This window comes from Mastacembelus armatus, chromosome 6 (assembly GCF_900324485.2).
Source record: "Mastacembelus armatus chromosome 6, fMasArm1.2, whole genome shotgun sequence".
NCBI classification, from domain to species: Eukaryota; Metazoa; Chordata; class Actinopteri; order Synbranchiformes; family Mastacembelidae; genus Mastacembelus; species Mastacembelus armatus.
This window is the reverse complement of record NC_046638.1, coordinates 23841746-23864245: the sequence shown is the minus strand read 5'-3', so window position 1 is coordinate 23864245 and position 22500 is coordinate 23841746. Positions and strand designations below refer to the sequence as shown.

Sequence of the window (22500 nt, the reverse complement as noted above, 5' to 3'; positions counted from 1 at the left end):
GTCACATGAGAGTTTATGATGCAGCAAATCATCAAGTAACAAACTTCTTGCTTAGTGACACCTCTACAACAAGTCTTAAATGCTGATGGTAAAAGATGCAAGCTGATTCAGGTAATCCTGCATGAGTCAGTCTTCATTCATAATAACGACTGTGTCTTCTGTGTCCAAATCTCCTCCCACCCTTTTCAGATATGGGTTGAAGTTGCTTATATAATTTTGTGTAACCAATGGCCTGGGTGGGAGTTTAACATACAGTCTGTGCTGGCAGTACTTTAGTAATCTTGACTCTTAGAAACACTTTACAGGTCTATCACTGACCTAAACAAGCCAGGAGGCATGTGATGAGTGTACTTAATAAATACTGGGAAAACACTCATTTCACCATGACACCATTTCACCATGACACCATGACAAATGCAATGAAAGTTGTCCAAAAATATAAATGTGTATCTCCGCTGTTAAAACAAGAAGCTTTCACCCAAGGAGAGCTGGGATAGGCTCCAGCAGATCCCTGTGAATCTGGTTAGGAATAAGGGGGGATAGATGATGGATGGAAGTTGAAATCTTCTGCTCAGTAACACAGTGTCAGTGGTACAGTACCTGATAGCCTTTCTTACAAACCAAAACTGATCAGTAGGCTATGAAGTGCACAGCACAACATCACAACATCTGACACTGATATTGTGTCAAGACAGACACAATGATTAATAATCCCATTGTATCAACTGCAGATCATGGTGAGTACCTAATTAACCCTGGGTAAATTTGTTCTAAATACCATTTTTCCATATTATCATTTTACCATCCAGTGTTGTTTATTACATTTCTAACTCCATCAGCTGGAGGAATTGTTCTAACTGCACTTCGATGATTTAACATGCCTTGGCGAGCTTTGCTATTCTTTTCTAAATCTAATCTTAAAAACCACTGTGACCTATCTGTATCCTCTCTATTGTCTCCATCTAAACTTTCTGCTGCAGCCTGGCCAAGCTATTGAACCCTGGCAGAACTGCACACGTCCAAGCAGGAGGAAATAATGGTGAGTTCCACAGGAACTTACTGGAGCCTGCTGTTGGGCGGCCTGTTGACTGGCCAAGCTAATTTCACACTCCCCTGGTACTCATAATGCCTCTGGAGTTACTATGGGCATAAACAGAAGGTCAGAGAGAGAAACAGAGAGAGGGAGGGAGAAATATTACAGAGAAAATATTCAAGGACAGCATCAGTCTCACTTGGGTGCAGGTTCAGGCTACGGAGACCAGCTGCTCATTGTGGGCTTTTATACATTCACCTCACTTCAATATTTCATGAAAGGGTAATACACACTGAAAAACAAGGTCCAAGTGTACAACAAGGTCCCAGTGTATAGGAGGCCATTTAGGCCAGGACACAGTGGACATACTGAAACTGTCTTTATCTTGTTCATTTCTGTCCTTTTCCCTTTAGTCACACTCTAATTGACCTTGTACAAAATGTGCGCTAACAGAGCAAAAGATGTATATCTCTGTCAGTGAATATGCCAGTGAGGTGGCAGAATCAGCACAGGGAGATGTTTGACAGAAATGGAGGTTGTGACACTGCACTGTGAATCTCTTAGTGGACACTTCTTATAATTCAATTTCAGATTGGGCACTTGAAAGCTTTAGTTTCTATGCTGTGTTATATATGCATGTTACTTCTTTCTGGCTGCAAACCATGGATTAATGTTTGATCGATGAAGTAAAGTGACAGGAGAGTATAAGTGGAGTGGGCTGTATGACTGGAACTGTCTGTAATGAAATCCCCAGTCAGACATTGAACTGTTTCACAAACATAATCTACAAACACAATGCTGGGCATCCAGGACAATACATTAGGTGTGTGCTGTCCGCAGGTGATCTTGCTTTGACATATGATTAAAATAAAAAGCCTAACAAAACAAGTGTCAGTAAACCACTTCAATCTTTAGATCTGGGGTGTGATCAGATCTCTGTCCTTCAGTGCTGTTTGTCCAGTGGCTCAGAATACAATGAAGGAGATTTTGTTTCTAGCACCCAGCAGCAGCACAACAGCTGCACAGTCATGTATCATTCAAATGACAAGCTATTTTGAACCGAGTGGCCCATCTAATGACATTACTCGTAGCTCTAATTTCAGAAGGTATCCACTGTCCCTCAGTCTCTTTCACGTACACCCAGACTCACAGCTTGGTAGTTTTCAATTGGTCCCCATGGTGATAATTATTAGCCCCTTCCATCTGTCTGTCTCTAAACTGTGCAAGTACCCATGCACAGGCCTGTTGTCTATGCCAGACATGTACCATGCCACTGATTATTGCCCTCATACCCTGAGCAAGGGCCACACAACAGCTACACCAAATGCAATTATAACAGACCTCTTCCTGATCAGTGTTTCAAGCTGCCACTGTAAACCTTCCAATTTATTTGCATATGCTTTCATGTTCAACTTGCAGTTTATGCTTCATATGGAAGCCTCTTCTGGGCAGGTTTCAAAGTACAGTTTCAACACAAAAACAACTTTCATATGTGCAAAGGGACTGATAGATAAAAAACACAGCACAGTAGAGCAAGGCTATTGCTGCACAGTCTGATGTTATGTCATGTTTATCACCAGTGGCAGACGGTGCCAGATGGAACAAGATGCAGGATGCTGCCTGGTGACTAACAAGTGATTCAAATACATGACATGGGGCTTTTTGCTTTTTGAAATTAGGTTTAAATATCAAAGCAGGTGCATAATCACAAGGCGAATCACAGATGATCTATTTAAAGGGAATAGCTGCCAAGACTGGCAAGTGTGTGACATGAATTAGAAGCAGGAGGAGGAGATTAGCTTTTCTAAAACTCACTTAGTTATGTAATTGCTAGAAATACCATATGACTGAGCTGAGGTCAAAGCAAATCATACATACCTGAGTCTTCCACGAGGGCCATGTCCATGAGGATATCCGTGGCTGTGGGACCTTCTGGGAACTGGCTTGTCTTCATCATGCATGTGATGTAGCGAAGGTGAGCGGGAATGGGAGGATCTGGAGCTGCCAGTGCTCTGAAGACTGCTGTCAGGGAGCTCACCGTGACGGCTCTGGCATTGAGCAGAAGGAGAAATGTGTATCATGTTTGTGTCACATATGGACTAAAAACACAAACAGACCACATCAAAGAGATTAAGTCAAATTATCTTTTTAATTCCCTCACAGTTTTATGCTACACAAAAATTCACTAGCTTCTTCCTACCTCTCCGAGGCTGCTGTGTTGCTGCCCAAGAGCTGGCAGACTGCGCAGTGAGGGGACAGGGGAGTGACCCTGACGGCCGCGAATTTCTCGAGTGGCCTGACTGTGGATGTGATCGTGGTCACCGTTCAGGTTATTGTCACTCGCAGAGCGGAGCAAAGAACGTGGCGAGGGCAGGGGGCCAGGCATCACACGTCGACGGTTGGTGTAGGAGGGGGTCTCCCTGAAAGGCACTGAGAAAAGAAAGGAGGATTAGAGGACCTTCAAGCAGATTGACCACATCACATGAAGCTACTGTAGCAAGAATGAGCAGATTGATGTGATAAATAACCACGACCATACACATCTCAAGGTCACTCCATTTAGTTTGGAGCTTGTTACTAGGTCACATCTATCTGACAGCAGGCTCTGATCCCACTTTTAATGTTTTTACACAGATATAAACCATATGCAGACACAGTAGATCTGGTACTGATGGTTCTAGAGTAATAAAATGGAAATATTAGAGCGATAATGACCAGATTTGAATAATAATAGACAAATGAAGAACCAAAGACAAAATAAGAAAAACTGCTTAGGATATTTAAAAATAGTTTTTTTTTTTTTGTAGTTATAAATGACATATTCTTATTATGAAAAATATAAACTTGCAAAAATAATTAATAATGTGTGTTTACATTCACACAGATATTATCAGCACATTAGCTGGATAGAGTAAAATGTATTTATGTGTAATTATGTAGGGTTAACATAATTTATGTCAAATGAATGAACCATAAATTTCACACATTAGGGATGACTTGTATTTTAATAATTAAATGTAAATGTAAATAATTTAAAGTATTACATTCTGTCCACACTAGATGGCACAGTTTTCCTGTAAGTTCATGTCAGAGAAACTGCTCAACACCGCAGGTACAATACAATACAATATAATACAATACACCTCTGAAACAGTTTCCACATATTTCCATCTCCATCTTTTCATGTCTCCACACCTCTCGAATCATTTTCCCTTTTCCAGCAATTCTTTCTCATTCTTTCAGATTTAAAGCTACAAAACACTAAAGGAAGCTAGGTGATGTTGTTTTACTGATACGCTATAATATTACTGCGTACCACTTACCAACATCTGATGTTTTGTGGACCTTTATGATTTCAGCCAGATCAAAGTTTCCTGCTATAATAGCTACCTGGAGGAGGGGAAAAGAGAGGAATAAGGGTAAATAAGGGCAAAAACATAAGAGATGAAAAAACGAAACAGCATGAGTTTATTCTATGGAAAAAGAAAAAGAAGCTTATAAACATAAGTGAATATAAAAAGACACTAATTTCTAATTTCCTTTCTCTCACTAAAAGATGTGTGAAATCTGGTGCCTTGTGCGTTGATCTGCACAGGAAACCTTGTCAGTGTCAATTTCACATAAATGTCATCAATCAGTGCTTCTCCCACTGTTAACACATTCACTCTAACAATATTAGTCATTCAATCCATCAGCTCTGACATGTAAAGTATGTAAGTTAATAACATACAGTGGCTCATACAGTAGCTCACATACCTGGAAGGCAGTCTGGCTGTTGTAGTTCTTTATCTCTTTATTGGCTCCCCGGAACAGGAGAACTCGTGCACAGCTGTCCTGAATGGCAGAAAGATGTTTGTGTTGGGCGACAAGGTTTATTTAATATTAATATTTGATTTTTTCCACATGGAACAACAAACACATACCATCAAATGCATGCACACACACACACACTACTTTCCTAACCCTAACCCTTAAACCAAGTCTGTGTCATGTTGTTTATCTAATAAATTAAAGAAAAGGAGGAAGAAATTGATAGCACACACTGTTATAGACTGAAGGACAAAATGATTACAAAAAAGGTGTTTCATTTGAAGAAATTAAACACTGAGTGGAATACAATCATCCAGGTAAGCAGAGTGACATTTGTCACCAGAAGCAGCATTATAAACTTTGATTACTTTGATTACTAGCTAAAAAATATTTATGTTTCAACCATGGCAATAAAGCATTTACTTTTTGGTACCATGGTACAAACAACTGCAAACGTATTTTTTATTTAGTATCAACTCAAGCTAATATTGTCACAGATGATGTAGAGTAAATATTTTTGCTTTAGTCAGTGACAGCTAGTCACTGTCCTCATGATAAGAAAATAACTCCCATTCAAACTCCTCTGAACAAAGGCTTTAAAACACTGGTGAAAACAATATAATCTGTATATAATACCAAACTACAAACATTTCACACAACGTATGTATACACACACACACACACACACACACACCAAACATTTTCTGTACAACTACTGTTGTCAGAAAAGCAAGTGAGTGTAGTATGACAATGTGTATTATAAAAAGGAATTCGTTATAGTGTCAGTTATAACACAATGGCAAAAATTGGGCATAAGGCAAGCACAAGATACATATCCTCATTTCCCTCATTTGAGTCAGTATATTGCCATGTACTTTTTATGTGTAAACAAATACAGACTCCTCTGGCAAATAAAGCCCAGTTGTGGATTGACATGGCTGAGTGTGCGTGAGCTAGCTTGGCTGACGGTCGATATGCAATTTAACACTGAGAGCAGAATTAACAGAAACAGCCTTGCTCTACAATCAGAACAATGACTCTGGTGACTCCTGTCATTACTGAGCCACATATTCAGGGAAACACATGCACAAATTGATTGAACATGTGGTTCAGTTAATAACATTCATGTGGTTTTACTCATCAAGCTGGGAATATCTGATGAACCACTAGGGCTAAAGATGTGGTGGAGCACCATCTTCAGGTAAAACAAAAGCAAAATGTCTGATCACTATGATGTCAACTGGGACACTGTCAATCTGTGTACACCTGCAATACCCACGCAAACATAGATTGTGAAGACATGGGGGCATGAATAATGCATGATTACAATTGCTGCTCATCTATATAATCAGTAAGAGTCTAAAATACCTAAAAACTCATACAGATAAACGCCTTTGGCCGTTAGCTCAGCTAACTGCTAATCACTCATATGTTATTAAGTTTCAAGTGAAGATAGACAGTACAAGATAGTACAAGTGCAGAAGATAGTTGTACAAGAAAACTGTTGAATAAGGTAGTTTTGAAGAAAGGACCCCTGGAGAATACCCTGAGGTCGAAGAGAAAGATATAAATAACATATTTTAGCAAAATAACTGCATACAATGTCATGATCCATACAGTGACTTCCTGTCTTATGCTTTTATTTTGGCGGATCATGCCGGAACTAGTTTTGTTCTGTTTTGTCCCCTTTTACTTTGACCTAATTAGTTAATTGTTTTTCACCTGTGTCTTGTTTTGCCACTCAGTTTATATACCCCTTTCTCAGCCTCAGTCATTGCCAGGTTATCTGTTGAAAAGCCTTGTTCTGACTAGATGCTTTGTTTTCCTGAATTACCTTGTTTCTACCCTGCTCCAACTTTGCCTCCGTTTCTTTACCCTCACACTACTGGATTTTTCCCTTCGGATTGTTTGGACTGACTTTTCTGCCCTCGCCTCAGTTAAGTTGCTCTTGCTTTTGTTTGTCTTTTCAGGATTCTCTGTCATGTCCCCTTGACCCATTCCTCCCATGTCATGTTCTCCCAGATCCGTAGTTGTGTCAACCCCTGTTCTGTCTCCTTGTCTCTATGTTAACCTGCCCTGACTTTCCTACTTTGTTTCCTACTCTTGCTCCTGTTCCCCTATGGTCTGGTGAGTCTTCCGTGGTGTGTGTGACCCAGACCTTGACGCCTTGTCCCCTCTCTCATGCCTTGGTTTCCTGTAGTCTGGTGCATCTCCCCGAGTGTGTGTGACCCAGACTTTCATGCCTTGTTTCATGTCCTTGTTCCCCTGTGGTCTGGTGAGTCCCCAACTGTGTGTGTGTCCCAGACCCCCCTACCTTGTCCCCGAATTCTTGTTCCCCTTAGGTCTGTGCGACCCCTAGTGTATGTGTGAGTGTCCCAGATCCTATGTCTTGTCCCCTCAGTTCATGTTGCCTCGTCCCTTAGTTAGATTTCCTTGTCCTTGTGTTTCTCGCCTTGACCTTTTCCCCGCCAAGCTCTGTATACCTGTTCCTTGTCCTTTTTGGTTTTTGTTTAAAGAAATAAATTTTTGTTGCACCTGAGTACTGGCCTGGGCATAACTTTGGTCCGAATTACAAATTTATTCCTCGAAACGTGACATACAAAAAGCATACTCAGTTGAAGCACAACAGTTTTAACAATCATTTCCCCTACACCTGTCCAAGACGTTTAATATAGAATAACATTTATTGTTTTTAGCACACAGTATTGAAAAAACAAGGTTAAACTAATGTACAACTCTTCTCAAAGCCTGTGATTGTTAGGTGAAGAAGAAATACAATGTGGACATTTTAGTGTCCAAGGTTTGAGAACCTCAACATGTGTATTTGTGACACACACTCACACATGGAAATCAATTACAGTGTGAGCCACCTGTCTTGGTCTTCTCTCCAAAGCTTCCTATAGGAATTCATTAAGAAAGCCATGGTTTGCTTGATATGGTTACTGGTACATTAGCTACAATAAGAATACCCAGTCAGGTAATTAATATTAATAATGTAAATGTGTGTCAGAGAGTTCAGATGGTTCCTTAATTAATATTACATTATTATTCATAATGGTGTGTTTGTAAACAGTTTAGGATCTGTAAGCTTGTACATATATGTTTGCACCTGCTAGATTAATTCATTATGCTTGCATGCTTTTCTGCTGGCATACTTTGATTTGCAGGTTTGTGCCTTCAGTTTCAGGTTTTTGTCTTAATTTCAGCACCTGTGAGATAAAATATTTGACAGGTTTGCTTATGTTCTTAAACAGATATGGTCTAAACATGTTTCACTGGCCCTGAATATGGGGTAGCTGAATGCTAAGGAATAGAGGAATTACATATATATATATATATATATATATATATATATATATTAGAATATATATTAAATTTATCAGTATATACTTAAATATGTAAGCTTATAACACAGTTTTCCAGTACACCTTTTCTCTCAACCATAATTTTTATGCATTTGAAGATTCCTTCTTATAGGTTTTTTAATACGGCTTTAAGATTTTGGCATCCTCCACTGACTGTAGCGCTTATTATTACATTGGACTGTGACGAGCATCCAAAGGAAATAAGATGCATGACTGAAACACTTTAAATAAGTGAGTGCTTCCTCAACTGTGTAAAACAAGATTAAAAATTGTAGCATTAAAACCAGTGATAATCTTTTATGCAGCTTATTATAGAGCGGTCCCAGCATTTCGTTGGTCTACCTTATCTATGTGCCTTGCACCACTTTTCTTTAATTTCACTCATCAGTGTTTTCCCCACTTGCCATTACCTGCTGTGTCCTTTCTCAGTCGTTTACCCAGCCACCTCCCATGGTTCTGTCTGCTAGGTAAAAACAAACCCTACTATGCCTCCACACATTGGTCACATCTGCCAAGCTACAACCCCAGTAAGTACGTGTTAATGGCCAGCCAGACTCCAGGAACTGGAATTTCAGGCCATTGATCAAGCTTCTACTGTTGCTGGTTATACTATCTAGTACTTCATCCAAGGTAACATGGATCTATCGACAGACATTTCTTTCTGTGATTGTATGTGATTATTGGAGTTAAGCCTGTTTCAAGCCTGCTGGAACCCTGCTAAGAAGCTCTGTTTGTGGGATCAATCAGCTCAGCATGGTGTTTTTTTGCCTTCACTGGCAGGGTAACAGCTATCTTCAATGGGAAGCACACAAGTGATAGGGAAAGGTCCATTACCAGACTGTACATTTTTAGTTGTACAAGTAACAGTAAATTAAACCATTCATCCATTCTATCTTTGATTATACACCCTCCTGCTTGACACACACACACACACACACAGACACGCAGCCCCCGGTTGTATCCCTCCACTGAGAATCAGGACATGTAATGACTTCAGTCACGTGGATGTGTTACAGTGTGCATTAAACATTAATGCTGTGCTTCCAAAACTCTCTCCCTTTATCACTCTCAAGCCCTCCTGAGACTATGGCGTTCCAGTCGAGTGAAGCAGGTCATTCCTCATAACCGGAGGAAGCAGTACACATTTAGATTCATGCAGAAACACACACATGAACACATGAACGCATGAACACATTTTTTACAGACACAGAAAGAGAAAGTTGGAATTTACTTTTCATGAACTGAGCATTAGTCTGTTTCTTAGTGGAACATCTTACAAAACACCCAGTAGCACATTGGCATGATGTTTCTAACAATAATCACTTTTTTCCCCCTGTAACTTGCAGCGTCTCTTCTGATACAGAACAGATGGATATTTTAAAATAAAAAATACATGCCCATCACAAACTCTCAGGGACATACACCGTATTATCTCCCTACTACTTTATTTGGTAAAATGCATTACCACAAACACGGGCGCTGTAGTTATTTTGTGAGCGCTATAAATACTCCAAGTTTAGGTTAATTTGCAAAAAGCAATTCCCAACAATGCAGCATCTACTACTTAATGTCAGCTAAAAGCTTCAATGCCCAGCAGCAAATTCCCTTCTCTTACTTGGTAGACAAAACTCTATACTGTATTCGTACCATTTTTTTTAAGACCAACATCTTTGGTGTGAACAAACTGAGCTTGGGGTCACAGGGTAGAAAATCATATGATGACACATAGTTTTTTGTCTTTTCATGGGATAAGTTGACAAAAACAATGCCACCCCATAAAAACAAGGACATTTATAAAAATGCAGACCAAAGTCAAATCCCCAGTCCTCATGAATGAGTTTGATGTTATCGCTGTAGTAGCAAAGCTGATTATTGTTCCTTTTGAGGATGTGTAGATTATTATCCTGTAATGTTTTGCACACAGTCCCAGCCTGGCACTTAATCTCTAAGGCATCAGACACATCTTAAATACAAAGCATCAAAAATCAATTAATTGTAACATCCAGCCTTAATGCAAATCACTGCACCTGGACTAAATATCCCTGATCTATGGCCATATTAGTGTCACACAACTTCAGTCTAGAATCACAACAGGCAAAGACAGGAGAGGAGTGGTTTGTCCATGTAGAGCAGAGGTGGGCACAGAGGGCCACAGCCCCTGCTTGTTTTCCAACTATCCCTGCCTTACCTGGGTGAGGTGTGTTCTGCCAATCAAAAGCCAGAAGGTACCAATTAATTTTGTCTTTCCCAATTCCACCCACAGCTGAGATGGTATGTTCCAGCTTGTGATTGGCTGAATACACCTGAATACACAAGTCATATTTTTTAAATAACTAGTACCTGGTTGTAGAGAGCACACACATGTAGAGCGGTGTTTCCAGATGCATTTTGGGCGCTCATGTCAGCTCTGTAGAACAGCAGATGTTCCAGATGCTGCACATGGCCATAGCGGCATGCCTGGAAGGAAAGATTCACACATTCACTCTTATTGCTAAAGATAGATAGCAATCACATCACAGGTTAAAGGTTTGGGTTTGCATCAGTTTTTACTGTAAAGTGTCAATGTACTCTGAAATTAAAGCATAAAACAAATACACAAAAGAGAATCATTCAGTTTTTCAGTTTAAATTTTTGACTCATTCAACAGCTTCACACTCTTGTGATAGTCTTTTAATGAATCAATATTTAATATTTAATTTCAGTCTTTCTACGATTGAAATTAAATATTTTTTAAATAGACTTTTGCACCATAGCAGAAATTGTGCTTGTTGCTGCTCCACAAACAGGTCTTGCTGTTTGCTTGGGTCCTCATCCAGACTTTCTTTAACTTCCTTCTCCTCACAGTTAGACAAAGACACTTGTAGGGATAGTTTCCATTCATTTTCAGGAATTAATTTTCTTTCCACTACTGCAGAAAAGAAGTAACTTATTATTGTGACTCTGATCATCAGTTTTTAGAGACCATTTTTGTCTTAATGATTAATCAATCAGCTTCAACTGCTTAAAAATCAATGAAAGCATATTTGTTGTACTGAAGAACAAGAAATTAGGAAACATATGACTATGTTGGAAGTGGAAACCAAGGACCTAATGGGTATGTGTAACTAAGCCATAAGGGTCAGCAGCATAATGTACTTTTGTGAGCTGAGCAGCCACAATAAAATGGATGAATATTGATGGTACAACTGTAGGTTTGGATGCAGCAGTCTCCTTTGGCTCTGCCTTTGTGGCTCAAACCATACTAAGATAAACAGTCCTCTCTTTGCCATGGTCAAACAAAATACCAGGTTTTATTGTAGCCACTCTCTTTCTTTTGCTCACACACAGGTGGGAGCAGTGAGTTCTATAACATTCAGATCACCTGACTTAAACATGTAAACCTCTAAAATCCGTCTCTGTTTTTCCTTGGGCCACTTTTCTCAATGGATCAGATTGTTTGTATCACATATAGAACCTGAGGCTAAATGTAAACCAGAGCTAAATGTTTTCAGGCAAGAGTGAGACTGTACCTTTTTTAGCTTCTTTGTTTCATATAACTGGGAGTAATAAATTTGACCTAATCTCTATCTCTTCTCTGTTTTTGTCCTGTGTCATTCACAAAGAAATGCACTAACTCTTCCCAACAATTGTTCTCTGTGCCCTGTGTTTGCTCCTACTGAGTGTGAGACAGCACACAAATGATGTTGGGATTGTTGTTGGTTATCAGACCTTCCACAGTGCATCCTAACGTACACCATTAAAAATGAAAAACGGAAAGACAAGAAAGAAAAATATTAAATGGGGAGCAAAAGTTTAGATTATTTATATTTACTTTCTAATGTCTTAAATTTATAAAAAGAAAAACAGAAATATGATATGATTTAACATTAAAACACCTTCCCATGTACCATTCATCTCCCTCTAAAAGGGAATATAGGTGATAAAAACACAACCCCTCATAGTCTTCTTTCAATCAGTTTGGGTTCTTTGTGCTTGTGGAAGAACATACAGACATGGTACCAGAAACCAATCACTGGAACTCATTTTCATTCTCTTATTTCCCAACTCTGGAAATACCTGGACCTACGTAAATCACCTGTTTATGAAGAGGTGTATACTAATAATTTATCACTACAGAGCTCCAATTCCTTATTTCCTAATTTCCAACATACACCTGGGCATTTGAGTGTTTATCCAACATTAAGATTGATTTGATTTTACTACTATCAGAACAGTTCAACATTTTGCCTTCAACATTTCTTTCTCACTTCATCCATAGTCAGTGTCAGCAGAAGAAGAGATTAATCACACAGCTCTCTGTTTGGTACCATTTAGAATACAAGTGCCTCCTACTACTCAGATAGAAGCTAAAAAGCCCTGACATAAACAAAAACAGCATGAAGGACCTGCATTATGTTTACAGAGCAGGACTTGCCTGGAGGCTATATATGTGTAGAAAACACACATCGTTTGTGCTTTGTTAGTCCAGAACCTATTTTTATGCTTAACACACCACTACTTGGACTCTGTCACAGAGGATACTGGCACAGAGAGTAACTTTGTGGTTACTGATTAAGTCACAGTGACTAATTCGTTAAGTACAGAAACACATAGGCAAAGCCATGTTATTACCCTTACATGTTTGGATTGTTGTACTGCGTATTTGTAGTTAAATAGTTAAATTTAAAATGTACTGTACATGTGTGAACATGTATAGGTTTGGAGCCCACACTGCACAAAGCCAAGTCTCAGGAGTATTTTTGCAAATATAAAATTAATTTGAGCAGAAAAATTGCACATATTTATTTCTTTAAAAGTGTAGATTTTATTATTTAAGTTGGGAAAATGGTGGATGTCTGATCTTTCCATTTGACAAAATGTTTAGCCACCACAAAAAACATTCTCAAATGGAAGAAAATCCAAAAATCAATTCAATGAAACCTCCTACCCTGCACTTACTTGTATTCTGTACACAACCCACACTGTTGTGTGTGTGCAAGTCAATGTGCATTACCTGGTGTATCTCCTGCCAGCCATTCTCATCCACACAGCCAACCTGTGCATGATCATGCAGCAGCAGCTCACAGCAGTAGGGGTCCCCTCCTACCATTGAGCTGTGGTAAAGAGGAGTCAACCCCCTACTGTCTTTATAGTCAGGTGATGCACCCAAGTCCAACAGAGTCTAGTGGGGAAAGAAGAAAGCTGTGGGCAATAATGTTTAAAGGATTTCATACAGTCTCTAGTCTGTGTAGCATCTGTCATCCTCAGGCAACATGAAGGTCAAAGAGAAGCTCACTAAATCTTGTCTCAAGAACACATTCAGAAACCTCAGGAAAGTAATCTTTCGATCAGTAGTACAAAGCATCTTAATCACGTCTACAAATTAGAATTACCATGAGCATTTATATACTGTATATACTGTATGTACGCACGCAATATATAATGAGTTTATTAAGTTGAAGAAAGCTAGACTATGACCTTTCGATCAGCTTATGTAGGTTACATGCTCCATTGAAATTGGATATTAGGATGACAATGACTGAGCGGAAATAACCAATTTCAACAGCTTGTGCTCAATAGTTAATTAATTACATGACTCATGTAAACCCTTTCATTTAGGTTACAAGCCTCTTCAAACTGGACACATACAAGGCCATTCACTGAATATGCCACCCCATTGAAAGAGGCCATGTTATGCCTCACATAGTCATTGCTAAAGTACCCTCGTACTCAAATGCTCCACCACGCTCTGCTAGAGATGGCCTGCCTGCAAATGCTCCTTTTCCAGAGGGGGTAGCAAAAGAAATAACAAGAGATGAGTCAGCTTCCTGCCATCATAGTGTGTGTTATACTCACAATAAGGACTGTATGATTCTTGCTGCGCACGGCCTTGTGTAGCGCAGTGATGCCATCTTTTGTTCTGAAGTCCAGATGTGCCCCTCCACTCTTCAACACCTTGATGAGCTCTGCACACCCCTCCAGCTGTGCTGCCAGCGTTAAAGGACATTCTATAAATTCCAAGGGTAAAAAGTTAACACGTTTCCATTGACATTAGTATAGATTTGGCTTTAAAAAATGAGCATTCAACAATTTCAGCTGTCAATATTTGAAGACAAAATGGGCCACTATACTTATTGAAACTAGTTTTGCATTTGCAGAGTCTCTGCATTTGGATTACTGCCTCGGCTATCAGGATTGTCACCCTCCTGTTCACCTAAGTGGCTGCTTCTTGTTGGTGATAAACCAACCTATTCTCATTTTCCATCGCTTCACAGCTCCTCTGTCTGGCTACAGGTCACCCAACAGGGAAATCTCCTTTATGGCTGGACAAACATTTGCATAAACATGAGGAGATTAGCAAAAAGAGTAATCCAGCTTTATCCAGCATGCAGGAGGCTTATTTCTGACGATCCATACATGGTCATTTTGAGGTGGGGTGGGGGATGACACAAATCTAAGAAACTATATAGATGAGATGCCACTAGTGTAGGTAGGGATAGGATATTTCTTTGCATATACTTCCTCACCTCCTGTGTCTGGATCGTGGAAGTTGGGGTCCAGGCCTTTTTCCAGGAACCTTGAAACCTTTTCAATGTTCCTCTGCTGCACATACTCCATAAACTTCTTCAGGTTTGCCTGATGGAGAGAAACAAGGGGATAAGAAGGGGGTAAAGTAGAGGAATAGACAGCTGTGAATGGGTGATGTCAGACTCGTGTGGATAGGGATGTTTAATAATGCAGTTCGGAGATGAAAGCGAAAGATGCTGCTCTCTTCTTCTGGGTTTGAAGGTTTTATTTATGTTCTGTCAAGGAAAGTAAATGTGCAGTAGATATAGAAGCTGTTATAGAATGAACCAAAAAAGACAAGGAAGAGGCTGTAAAGTAATGAACATCAGTCCTTTGGAGGTTATTGCAAAGAAAAGAAAAAAAAAGAGATCCTGCTGCTAAGATGAGTTTGAATGTAATGGTTTTTAATACAGATATTTTACGGTAATTATATTGCACATCTTCTGAGAGCACACACATTAACATTATTGGGTTTAACGCTTATGGTTAAAAATGTTTGCGTAAAGCAAAAACAAAGTAGTCACATGCAACTCGTACCTATCCAAACCATAGCACATTCATCTTACACTCAAACACTTAATTTCCTCTGTGACTTATGATTAAAAATATTCATCACTTCTGCTGATGGGCGTAAGCCTGTAGAGAACAGAGTGAAAAATGAAACTATGAACACTAACATTTCATAATACATTACTGTAGCCTGAAGAATCACAGAAACAATCCATCTTGCTCTGTCTGAGACACACAAACATTATAGCCGTACATTATAACGTATCTAATGACTACGTACCATACTTACAGAAGACAAAAAGGAATTATGAAAGCCAATTTATTACAGTATAGTTTAATACTGAATATAAAACACAAATGATAGTCTAGTATGTATCTTGAGGATGTAATTGCAAAAGTATGCCAAATGAGCTTCACAGAGAACTCTGATTGCTTTTGCCTTCTCTCAAGGCTTCTCTGCCTTGATCATTATGTAACAACCACATGTGCAAAATCCTTAAGACACACAAATGCATACATTGCATTCTACATGGATTCATTACTTAGCAGAGACATATAACAAATTGAAGAATACAAACACACTAAAGAAGCCATTTCATCACTCACCATGTGCAGCATCATATACTGTATATCCCTTGTAGTAAAAAGTCACAACACCTTCAGAATTTCACATTACACATCCCCTGTCTCTTCATACCAAGTCATCTGCAGCTCACTTGCTTCTACAAGCCTGCCTCCAGTTTAAACACACAAACACACACACACACACACACACACACACACACAGACATGCTGCGAGGAGCTGCCGACCGCTACTCTCACCATCTCTAAGTCAACGAGAGTGAGGGAAATTCACTTTGGCTTTTTGTTTTTTTTTTCTCAAATGTTCTGTGAGGCAGTTGTTATGGTGATGGGATACAAAGACAGCACTGGCAGCTAATGCACACAAGTGGGAAGAGCACTGAGGTTGTGTTTGTGAGATGTGTCTATGTGCGTGTGTCCCATATAATACCCAAGACAATGCCTTGAAGAAGCTTGTGGGTGATTTGCCAGTGATCAGCTGGATCTAATGTCTGTGTTATTGCCTGTTGAATAGAGACTGATAAAAAAAAAAAGCTTTGTAATGACCTATCTCCTTCGGTGAGGGTCTTAATAAACTTCCTCTCACTATTTTATAGTCTCTGTTCCACAAATACACATCCCCGTGCAAAAGCAGAATTTATTTTCCAGGGCAACATGACAAAAGGATGATATGTGCGATAGATATAGAAATCAAGCTCTGTGCAGAATTGGTGGTGTGTTATTTCTGTAAGAGCAATAGTTTATCAAATGAAACATTGGTCAAAAGATGATTTTAGACAAACTCAGACAATGAATTAAAAAATAACTGTCATGTATATTGCACCAAATTTTTAATAAAGACAGTTTTATAGTTTATATTTCAAGTTCAAAACATTTCTAAAATTCCCTTTAATTTATACAAAAAAAGTCTCCTTCTTTAGATAATGCAATACTCCTTCTTCTGGACTTTGCCAAAACTTAATTATGTTTCCAGCTTGAAGAAAAATGTTGCAGAAACATGTTCATCTGGTACAGAGAGATCAGTGTGGATCATTTTATTTCAAGCATCTATCCACTTTTTACCTTTTTACTTTTAGAAACAGTCAAGTAATAGTTGACCTTTTGCATTGCACTTCCAGCAGAATTTGGCAACAGAGGAAGATAAAATGACCTTCCATAGTTCGTAAAATGATTGAGAAATGAAAGGTGAAATTTTTTAAATGAGTCAGAAAGTATGTCATAACTCTTCCTGTTTATTTCATTCACTCATTTGCTAAGTGTCATTCAGATAAAAAACTTAAATGAAGGTAAAATATTAAATCACTTAACCTTTTGAGAAACACAAATGCATGTTTTCTTGATACATTTCTCTGCCATTGGAATTTATAATTTAATTATTATTTAATATTATAAATTTTATAATTTTCCCTGTTGTTTTTCAGGCTCCTCTCTTGTGACAGTAAACAAAGTGTATTCTTGCACCTCATCACTATCTCCCAGTTTGTAAGCCTTAACCCTGAGGAACAGTTTCAGGATTTTTCTGCTGACTGCAATGAGTTCTTAACATCATTATATTACACATATATCTTTAATAACTTCAGTTTGGGTGACTGAGAAGTAACAACACAGCTCTATGAATTGCATATGCATGCCCAGTTTGATTGCTATTGGCTGCAACACACTCTTTCAGGATTTCCCAGGGGAAATCTGTGGTTTGTTTCTTTGTGAACATCATGGATAAATACAGACACAAACTATATGTCATACATGGTGCAGACAAAGCAGGCAAAAACAAGAGAAAAGGCTGAAGCAAATCTAAGAAAACACAGTAGTGTAAAATTGATCGAAATACAGAATCTGAGTAGCATGGTGATGGAGTGGTTAGCACTGTTGCCTCACAGCAAGAAGGTCGTGGGTTTGCAACCCGGCCTTTCTGTGTGGAGTTTACATGTTCTCCCTGTGCTTGCGTGGATTTTCTCCAGGTACTCTGGTTTCCTCCCACAGTCCAAAAACATGCATGTCAGGTTGATTGGTGAATCTAAATTGCCCGTAGGAGTGAGTGTGAATGTGTGAGACTGTCTGTGTTTGTGTGTCTCTGTGTGGCCCTGAGATGGACTGGTGACCTGTCCAGGGTGTACCTCTGCCTTTCACCCGAGAGAGAGCTGGGATAGGCTCCAGCAGATCCCTGTGACCCTGGCTTTCAGGAAAAAGTGGGTATAGAAAATGGATGGACAGAATCCGAGTGGCTGTTGTCCTGAAAGCATGAACTGCAGAAATACCCGTGTATCAACTCTACAAAGTACAAATTTGTTAATACCAAGTACAATTTGAGGTTAACAACAAGTAACTAGCAGAACGTATCTCTGAGACCAATTCTTAAGAGCACTTCAAGAACAAAATGATAAGCTCATCTCAGTGCAGCAGAGTAAAAAACAGCAGTAGGATTCAACTCGTCTAAACAGGAAAATATCCTGCAGATTCAGATTGTTCCTCAACACCAGGTCTTGTTTCCTGCTCTTCATATGATTAGAAATTACTCCTTAACTGGTGTTGTTGATATGGATATGGTTTTTATTCCTATGCATTCCTTTCACAAATGGCCACAGACCGTTAATGCTACTACTACTGAAAATATCAAATTGAATTTCAAATAAAGAATCTGATAAGGATAGATTATTAATAGAGGACATTTAAAATTTGCAATGTAATCAATTAATGAAACTCCAGCTTCTAATGCTAATGGTGATTTCACAGTCATTCAGTATTTGTAAAGGATTACCAATCAGTGGCAGAAAATGAGAGGAAGAGCTACTTCAGCTAAGAGGACAAAGACGATAAAGGTCTCTTCTTTGGTGTTTGGTGCCCTGAGGAGGCTCTCATTTACTCCACCACTAAAGGGGGATTATCTGCCACTACCTGATAAAAGCCTGGGTAGGAGACCAGAAATTACAGAGACAACACAACTCCCCCTGCTTTTATTGTTGCTAAGCCTATTTTACTCACTGCCTGCATTTTGCAGCTATTCTCTCTTGGTCTTTCTCCTGCTTCACTGAAGTATTTTTCCACTGCTTCATAAAGGGAGGTGGACACACATAATGGCCAGTTCAATAGCTCATGTGCACCCATGTGTGACCCATACACCATGTACAATATGTGTGCCAGACACATTCACGTGCCGTATATTTACACTCATTTCCACATGGCTACATAGTCCCTGGTCCCACACAACTGGCCTACAGTACATCATGCCATGGATGAGTGGGAATTACAATATTCACCAACATGATGCTTATTCAGGATATTCAGATTCACATACACTGGTCTAATGTGAGCTGGCCTTTAAAATACACACATGCTGTAAAGTGTCACAACTGCTTAAGCAGTAAACCAATTGAGCTAGTGCAGTAGGTCAAGGGGAAGCTCTGGGGACGTCAGGATGATATGAGCAGAGTCTAAACAGATGGGAAAGAGCATAGGCCTCAGGCAGATGTGGAAGTAATGCTTTACACAGAGTCTTGCTGTCAGTACCAGCAATAGGGTTTCATGAAGACATGCTCATGATCACAGTTAGACACTTCAACATCTCCATTGAAGCTTATTTACTCTGTCTATACATTACGTACGCCAAGAAATTTATAGTCCTGTTCAAACTTAGTGCATGATGAGCTAAAATGTGTCATTTCATCCTGTGTTGATATGGCATTGCTTCTACATCTGCTTGAAGCCTTTATTTTATTCCAGTGGTCACCAACCTTTTCTCAGCCAAGATCTTTTTTTTTTTTTGTTTTTCAAACAAAAAGCAAAGATCTACCAGACATTTTAAAAGTTTAAAAAAAAAAAAAAAAAAAAAAATCCCATACAGAAGGTCTAGAAAGAATGTCTAAACTGTTTTCACATTTCTCATATCATCCTGAAGTCTCGTGGTTGGCAACAAACCCATCTTACTTTGACCGTGGCAGACCTACTCAGATGCCAGGTGACTTATCTGTCCATCCGTCCATCCTGACTCACACTGTAACACCAGTCAAGCAGTGTATGGGGAGACAGTAAAGGCAGGTACGGTAACAGGAACAAAACAGGATGACGGAGGGTCCAGAACATGAGTATAACGTGCTAAAGTCAATAGGCCGGCGTTGAGAGGACCCAAGACTCAGACACAACAGGAAAGGTGAAAGAGTTTATTACAGGACTTGAATTAATGTGTCGTAACGATGCCTTGAATCAGGAAACTGGAGAACCTCAGGGTTGCTTCGGCAGATCTCAAAAGGTACCTCTACAGAAGAACACAGATAAGGTAAGTGACTGTTGAGATAAAACCTTCAACCTTGGAATTAGTGTTCACCTGTGGCTGGTTGTCTCTGCAGGTTACCCTCAACCAGGAGATTGGCCAGGAGACCAGATGACGGGTCACGGGTGAGTTTGGGTAGCGATGAGGTGGACTCCGGAAGAGCAACAATAACTGAGTGGCAAAACGGCAAGAACCAGGTTGATGGAGACAATGGATGAGGAGACACAGACTTAGGGAGACAATTGGTTAATTGGGCTCATAGCTCAAACTGAGGGAAACACAGGCTCAGAAGATCTCCAGGCAGTGGCACGTTAGAATGAGGCTCCTCCTCAGTGAGAGACTTGAGAAACAGTAGAGGCCACGACGGTGAGTATCCAGATCCTTCCTATGGAGGCCCAGCATCCATCCGTTCTGGCATCCAAACAGGTGAGTATTTACATCCTTGAGAGTGAGTGCACCAAATCCTCCAACACAGTGAAGTGAACATCCAAACCAGTGAATAGTATATACACAATCCTCTTCTAGGATCTCAACAGAAAAACTCCCAGAGCAGCCAGTGAAGCAAGGACTTGAAAACTCACAATTCAGTAGTTCTGGTCGCTGGCAAACAGGCCATCGAAAAATGGAGGCACTACACAATATTCTGGAGAAAACAGGAGTGGCCGAACAAGGAGAGAGCAGGTCTGCTTCAACAACATTCTGGCAAAGGCTGATGGGTGAAACCTGCTTATAAAGAAAACCAGGAGCCGGTAATGAGGCACAGCTGAAGTCACTTAGCAAATGAGCCAAAGAGAGAAACTGAGAACAAGAGTAGTAACTGACAAGAACCAGGAGGTGGCTATCAACCAGGAAGTAGTGTCAGACCCTGACAACATGAGGGCTGGGAAATAGAAAAATAGGTGAGCAGGTTCATGTGGGGAGTCAGGTGACAGGGACACAGTGGATTGGTAGGAAGTAGCAGGTCATCCTTCTTCTCACATACAAATCCCTTCATGATCCAGCTCCTTCATACCTTAAAGACCTCATAGTACCATATTATCCCAATAGACCACTTTGCTCTCAGAGTGCAGGTCTACTTGTGGTTCCCAGGGTTTCCAAAAGCAGAATGGGAGGCAGAGAGTTTAGCTATCAAGCTCCTCTCCTGTGGAACCAGCTCCCAGCCTGGGTTCAGGAGGCAGACACTCTCTGTACTTTTAAGGCTAGACTTAAAACCTTCCTCTTTGACAAAGCATATAGTTAGGGCTGGCTTCAGGTAACCCTGAACCATCCCTTAGTTATGCTGCTATAGGCCTAGACTGCCCGAGGACCATTGGTGCACTGAGCTCCCCTACCCTAACCCTAACACTCCCTTCCCTTCCCCTCTCTTCTCTCCTCCCCCCTCACATGTATATTCCACCACTGAATGTCACTAACCTTGTGCTCTCTCTCTCTCTCTCTCTGTTCTCTCTGTACCTTAACTTCTGCAGGTGTCCCTGATCCTGGAGCTGTATATAGCTGATGTGCAGTTACTGGTCCCACCAACCTGCAGTGTCTATTTGTTGTTTATTGTTGCTGTTCTTTTCTCTCTCCTCTATCCACTCACCCCAACCGGTCGAGGCAGAGGCCGCCCAAACTGAGCCCGGTTCTGCTGGAGGTTTTTTCTTCCGTTAAAGGGAGTTTTTCCTCTCCACTGACGCCAAGTGCTTGCTCATAAGGGATTTGTTGGGTTTTTAGTTTTTGTAAAGTGCCTTGAGATGATTTGTATTGTGATTTGGCGCTATACAAATAAATTGAATTGAATTGAATTGAATTGAATTGTATTGAACTGAGGTCTAAAAAGGTCCATATAAACTGAGGGTCTAGGACCAGGACCTGAATCATGTCAGCGAAACTCACAAACAAGGACAACAGCTGAAACTGTTAATTTGATTAAATGAAACACTTCTTTATGCTGCTTTTACATGAATATGGTGAAATTCAGGCAATGTACATTAACCAGTCCATTTTACCAACAGACTTTTGTTTACATGAAATAGTGGTGCTTTTACTAAAGAACCTGGCTACAACATTCAGTCACACATCTTGTGGTCACATCAGCAAATAAACATCTTTCCTGATTATCTGCTCTATGTGAACAGTCTGGAGTAAGAGCTAACAGGCCCCCGTCTCCAAGACGCTTTGGACAGAGGCCACCCTGCAGGGGCACGGCCTCTCTGTTAGATGGATGCAGGATCCAGCACAATAGTATAGAGTACAGACAAGCTATGGCAGATTTTGTAAGTAAGCAGAGTCAAGAATAGTTTTATAAAGTATGAGGATGATAAACTAAAATCACACAGTATATCCCTAGTCAAAGAAGATAAAATCAGAGGTACAGTATTTTCTTTCTGACTCAAGGTTCACTATCA

At 39.9% G+C, this 22500-nt stretch overlaps 1 protein-coding gene across 2 annotated transcripts in view; it reads right to left on the bottom strand.

Moving 5' to 3' along the window:
- shank3a (SH3 and multiple ankyrin repeat domains 3a) overlaps positions 1-22500 on the bottom strand; it is a 249953-nt gene that overhangs the window by 80721 nt on the left and 146732 nt on the right. Inside the window, exons 5-12 of one of the 2 annotated variants that reach the window (XM_026310747.1) lie at positions 14715-14823; positions 14044-14195; positions 13202-13369; positions 10549-10665; positions 4790-4867; positions 4357-4423; positions 3234-3463; positions 2912-3081 (exon numbers count right to left, since the gene is read on the bottom strand). In XM_026310747.1, coding sequence (XP_026166532.1) covers positions 2912-3081; positions 3234-3463; positions 4357-4423; positions 4790-4867; positions 10549-10665; positions 13202-13369; positions 14044-14195; positions 14715-14823 — 1091 coding nt within the window. Of the gene's footprint in view, positions 1-2911; positions 3082-3233; positions 3464-4356; positions 4424-4789; positions 4868-10548; positions 10679-13201; positions 13370-14043; positions 14196-14714; positions 14824-22500 lie in introns of those variants that run through there. The other variant, XM_026310746.1, reaches the window with a different exon arrangement.